At 54.3% G+C, this 4,919-nt stretch overlaps 1 protein-coding gene across 1 annotated transcript; it reads right to left on the reverse strand.

The window, feature by feature from the left end:
• Positions 1 to 1,754: 1,754 nt before the first annotated feature.
• On the reverse strand, positions 1,755 to 4,138 carry LOC113147519 (probable serine/threonine-protein kinase mps1; the record flags this gene model as incomplete). The annotated part of the gene is made up of 5 exons (XM_026338346.1): positions 4,021 to 4,138; positions 3,506 to 3,733; positions 3,236 to 3,357; positions 2,022 to 2,156; positions 1,755 to 1,859 (listed from the first exon to the last, which is right to left on the reverse strand). Coding segments are annotated over exons 1-5 (708 nt in total), but the record flags the coding sequence as incomplete, so codon positions are not given.
• Between the last annotated feature and the right edge of the window lie 781 nt (positions 4,139 to 4,919).

Below are 4,919 nucleotides of genomic sequence, written 5' to 3' on the forward strand. Positions count from 1 at the left end.
GTTATTGTGAGAGTGGTGGACTCTACGGCTGGCAGCACAATAGACGTTGGGCCGTTCTTGCCGGCTGCTGCGGTGTCTAGCATATGGCCCATTCAGAAAGCGAGGGAAGCAAGAGAGCAGAAAAGAAAGCGTCTGGGAGCTTCTGCGAAGCCAGTGCGAGTAGAATTTGGTTGTATGTCTGAGAATTTTTATCCATTCCTCCCCATTAGTCCTAAGGGCGGCCTCCTCAAGCTAAAACATAAGTGGGGGTGCCTACCCCAGAGTTTGCAGGGGCACTTATCAAGTCGTGGCACTTATCCTTAGGACGCGCTTGCCCTCCGGGGATAGGAACCTATGCAAAGCGTTCTAGCTGCAGACGCTTCTATGGCGCAGCAGGCTGCAACTGCCCTCTTTCGAAGCCACCAGTTTGCTTAAAAAGCAGCGTCTGGTGAGGATCCGCTAAGAGACTGGGTTCTAGCGAAGCGTCTGGTGAGGATCCGCTAAGAGACTGGGTTCTAGCGAAGCGTCTGGTTTCATCTAGTTGGGCAGTGAGCAGGGGTCCTAAATTGTTTTTGATCTTGAAGCGCCCTTGCTTGGCTCCAGTTGCTTCTGGATGCCGCCTTTGCTAAGCGGGATGGGGTGCTTCTCTGTCCTGCATTCAAAGTGCTGCGCTCAAAAAGGCAAGCATCAGTGCACTGCACATTTCTCCGAAGGCCGAACCGAAATCCCTCGATTCTTCGCCGAAGAGGGAGGGGCTTCAGCATGCATCTACTCCCCTTCTTCGCTGTAGCTAGGGATAGTTGAAGCGTCTGCGGTGGTTCCTAGGGAGCCAGTGCGCGTTTCCTTCGCTGCTGAACAAAGTGCGAGGGCGAAGGAATGTTGGTGCAAAAAGCCGAAGGGGGCCCCCCCCCTTCGGAGGCTTCAAGCCCCGACTGTGAAGGAGGGGCCCCCTCAAGTGTCGTGTGGGGAGTCGTACGGCCAGCAACGCGCGGCTGGGGGATGAGGGATTTGTAGAACAGCTCCGAGACAGAAATCGCTGGCATCGCAGCAGCAGCAGCAGGTGGCAGTGCAGCGCTGGGAGTAGCCATTGGCTGGAACGGAGATACAGGGGCAGACTGAGCAATGTTACAGTAGGCGCTGCGTCCTGTGAAGCCCGTTGCCGAAGGCTGCGGTGTACTGACGGCCTCTGCAGTACCTTCGGCAGTGCCGTCGCCATCGAAAGCAGCAGCACCCGCACGGGGCGAGGCTGGCGGAAAGTGCTGGCTAGAGAGAGAATAACCTCCCCCCGAGGAACTAGCAGGAGCCGAGGGAATTCGATTGCTCCATCGTCGTGGCTTTAACGACCTTCCCTCCAGAGCAAAGGTGCAGCGCATGCTGCAGTCCGTTCGTGTCTGCAGCATGCGCACGGCCAGGCATCGCGGCAGACACACACGCAAAGAAACACACAGCAAGAACTCTTGTCAAAGCAAGGAGTAAAACAGTTTTTGCCTGCACCCCCGCTCAGCAACCTGAAGCCTCCTTACCTTAAGCAGAGAAGCTGCAATCGGGGGCTTTGGAATCTGGGAGGAGGTTCCTGCCATGTCTGTCCGCTGTCTAGACACCGCAGCTGCAGCAGCGCGGGCCTCTGCTGCAGCGCAGCGCGCTGCTGCTGCCGCATCAACTGCTGCCTGTTTCCACTCAGGGAGTAAGACAGAGGCGTCCACACAACGGACGTTCTCGTCTCTTGCAACCTGCAACTGTGATGCCTGCTTTTCTTGTTGTTGCAGCTGCTTTTCTTGTTGTTGCAGCTGCTTTTCTTGTTGTTGCAGCTGCTTTTCTTGTTGTTGTTGCAGCTGCTTTTCTTGTTGTTGTTGCAGCTGCTTTTCTTGTTGTTGCTGCTGCTGCATTTCATGTTGTTGCTGCTGTTCCTGTTGCTGTTGCTGCTTTTCTTGTTGTTGCTGCTGCATTTCTTGTTGTTGCTGCTTTTCTTGTTGTTGTTGTTGCCACGTACCAGTACAGATACCAGAGCGGGTAGAGTGTTGATTGACAGAAGCCCTAAAGGCGTCCTGCCTCCTGGCTAGCCACCTTCTGGCGACTCTCTGCAAGAGAATGACTTGGCGTGTAAGTTCCTCCTTTCCCCTCCTGCTGTTAAGGCCCCTCCAGTGTCTCTGAATGCATACTGCTGCCGCCTCCACGAATGTCTGCAGCCGCTGCTGCTGCTGCTGCTGCTGCTGCTGCTGCTGCTGCTCTAGAAAAGCAACAGACGCAGACGCCGCCTCCCCATACCGACCACGCTTTACGAAGTTTCGACGGCTCGCTGCCTCCCCTGCTGAGGCGTCCTGCCTGTTAAGAACGGAAGGCCTTAAGAAGCCTCCCTGAATCATCAGCTGGTCCTTCTGCGTCTCTGCATGCTGGTGCTGCAACTGCCGCTGAAGCAGCTTCTTCAGACGGTGCATGCGGTATACTCTCCAGTGGCGCTGAAGCAGAAAGAAGCATCGAAAGATTTCTTGCTGAGCCGTGAGTTGCTCGATACGCAGCTGGATGCCGCGTTTAGCCCTTGTGGACCTTTTCTGTGTGCTCAGACGACCCAACACAAATCTCCACCCCTGCATAGCTGCCTCTCTCAATCTCTTTCTAGTAGAGTCGCTCTCAAGTGCCTTCGTAGACACGGCGGCGCTTGAGAGCTAGCCAAGAAACTGAAAGACACAAGGCGAGTCGCTACTACCTGTCGACGTCTGCGCGCTTTGCCCTCGGGGGGAGGTCTTCAAGCGTGGCTAAAAGCCCGTAAAAAGCTTTTTCCCTAACCAGCTAGCTGCGTGTTTCGTCCGATTCATCTCCTCCAAGTCATTGGCGGGATGCATAATTGTGTAGGAACTGCGAATGCTATTCTGGCAAGAGGTGCGGCCTAGCTAGCTAGCTAGCTAGCCAGCTGTAGCTAGCTGCAGAGCTCGGTGAGCGGGTCCTGCGAGCTGCTGGATACAAAAGCTGCAGCTGCCTTTCTTTGAATTACCTGCATGCAACGCGCTGCCGCTTCCACCCTCAGCAGATCACCTTCCCTCCCCCTGTTGGCGACTGCTGCTACTTCTCCTGCTCCTGCTTCTGCTGCTACTTCTCCTGCTCCTGCTTCAGCTGATGCTTCTCCTGCTCCTGATTCTGCTGCTACTTCTCCTGCTTCTGCTGATACTTCTCCTGCTCCTGCTTCTGCTGATACGTCTCCTTTTCCTTCTCCTTCTGCAGCCGCTATTGCTTCTGCTGCTGCTGCTTTTCCTTCTCCTGCTGCTGCTGCAGCACGCAGCTCGGCGACTACAGAAGCTAAAAGCCTCTGTAAGGCCGTTCTGCGCTTCTCAATGAGCCGAGACAGCAATACGCGGGCAGCGCACAGCCGGGAAAGGCAACTCGCTGCAACGCAGAAGGCAGCACAACGTTGGCGTAGACAGAGGCTGGAGGTTCTCGAACGATGAAAGAGATTGAGTGCTCCTAGCAACACACTGCAGGTGAGCAACAGTATGAGACAAACCTCTCTGCCGCTTTAGCAAGAGGACTACACGCGCAACTCCTCGAAGTCGCTGCAGGAGGCGACGCCGCCTAAAGGCCCCCCGTAGCCGCAGCATCTCAGCAGCCAGATCCTCAAACTGCTGCTGCTGTTGTTGCTGCTGTTGTTGCTGCTGTTGTTGCTGCTGTTGTTGTTCTCCGGCTGAAGGACAGAGGAAGGCGTCGAGTCTGTCAAGGCCGTTCTGCCTGAGAAACACCTGAGACAGGCCTACTTTGTACTCACCTGCAGCAAGCAGTGGCACACATACACAGACATACACATGAACACACACACATAAACACACACACAAACATACACATAAACATACACATAAACATACACACAGAGAAACGCACACGAAGATATATGTGTATGTATATACTTTTATATGGGTTAGTGCAGTGGGCCTACAATAAGCGCTAGAGAGGGGGAGTTTTTTTTCTGTCGGAACGCCAACAGGGCGTAGCGACAGAAAAGTCGGCACTAGAGATACACAAACAATCGTTGAGTGCAGCAGCAGCAGCAGAAGCCTTTTGTGAGCGCACATGGTGGAAATTTGAGGGCAGCCAGGAGAAGTTCTACTGCTTCTTTCGAGGAAGCGAAGCAAGACAGCAGAGAGGGTGGGAGGGCCTGGGGGTAGCGCTCCATGAGTTCGCTGAAAGACAGGCGTGAAGCAAAGCCTTTTTTCAAGACTTGCAGCACAGCGACAGCTCCGCTGCAGCACCAAGACACACAATCGCGACCACAGCACACACACACCTCAGACACACAATTCAGGGACGGACACCTCCTCACGTGTGTGAGCCTGCAATACTCTGCGACAGCAGCCTAGCAGCAAGAACGAAGGGCAAACAGCGCGCTGCAAGGGGTGTTTTGCCGCTTGCTTGCGCCTGTCGCAACCCTTTTAAAACTTCAGCGACATAGCCTCACGAGAAGCACAGAAGAAGAAAGTGTGTAGACGCGAACTACGCATTGGAAGGCAGCGTTAGACAGGGGGCCCACAAATGGTGCATATAAAGGAGACACACGGACAGAGACAGACAGAGAGAAAGAGTCGCACAGATCGAGGATCGCCAGTGTGGAAAGACACAACTGCTACAGCCTGCGAAGCTTGTGTTATACATGTAAATATGTACCTGCTGTGTAGCTGCGTGTATACCAGAGCGTCATCAAAACACCGTGGCTTCTTGCGGTTGTTTGCTTTGAAGCAGCGAATGAAGGAGCAACCCTGAACCACGCAAAAAAAATAATTGTTTTTTACCGGCAATCGCGGCTGCATTGTGGGGTACTCCCTCCCATGGGCTGCTGCTGCTCCTGCTGCTAATCCTCCTCCTCCTATCCATGCATGCGTGTGCTGCTGCTGCTTACAGTGTTCCTCAGCTCTTTGACAAGACATCGCATCTCCGAGCCGAAGGCACAGCTCAGGCTG

This window comes from Cyclospora cayetanensis, unplaced genomic scaffold (genome assembly GCF_002999335.1).
Source record: "Cyclospora cayetanensis isolate NF1_C8 unplaced genomic scaffold, CcayRef3 CcayRef3_contig_102, whole genome shotgun sequence".
NCBI classification, from domain to species: Eukaryota; Apicomplexa; class Conoidasida; order Eucoccidiorida; family Eimeriidae; genus Cyclospora; species Cyclospora cayetanensis.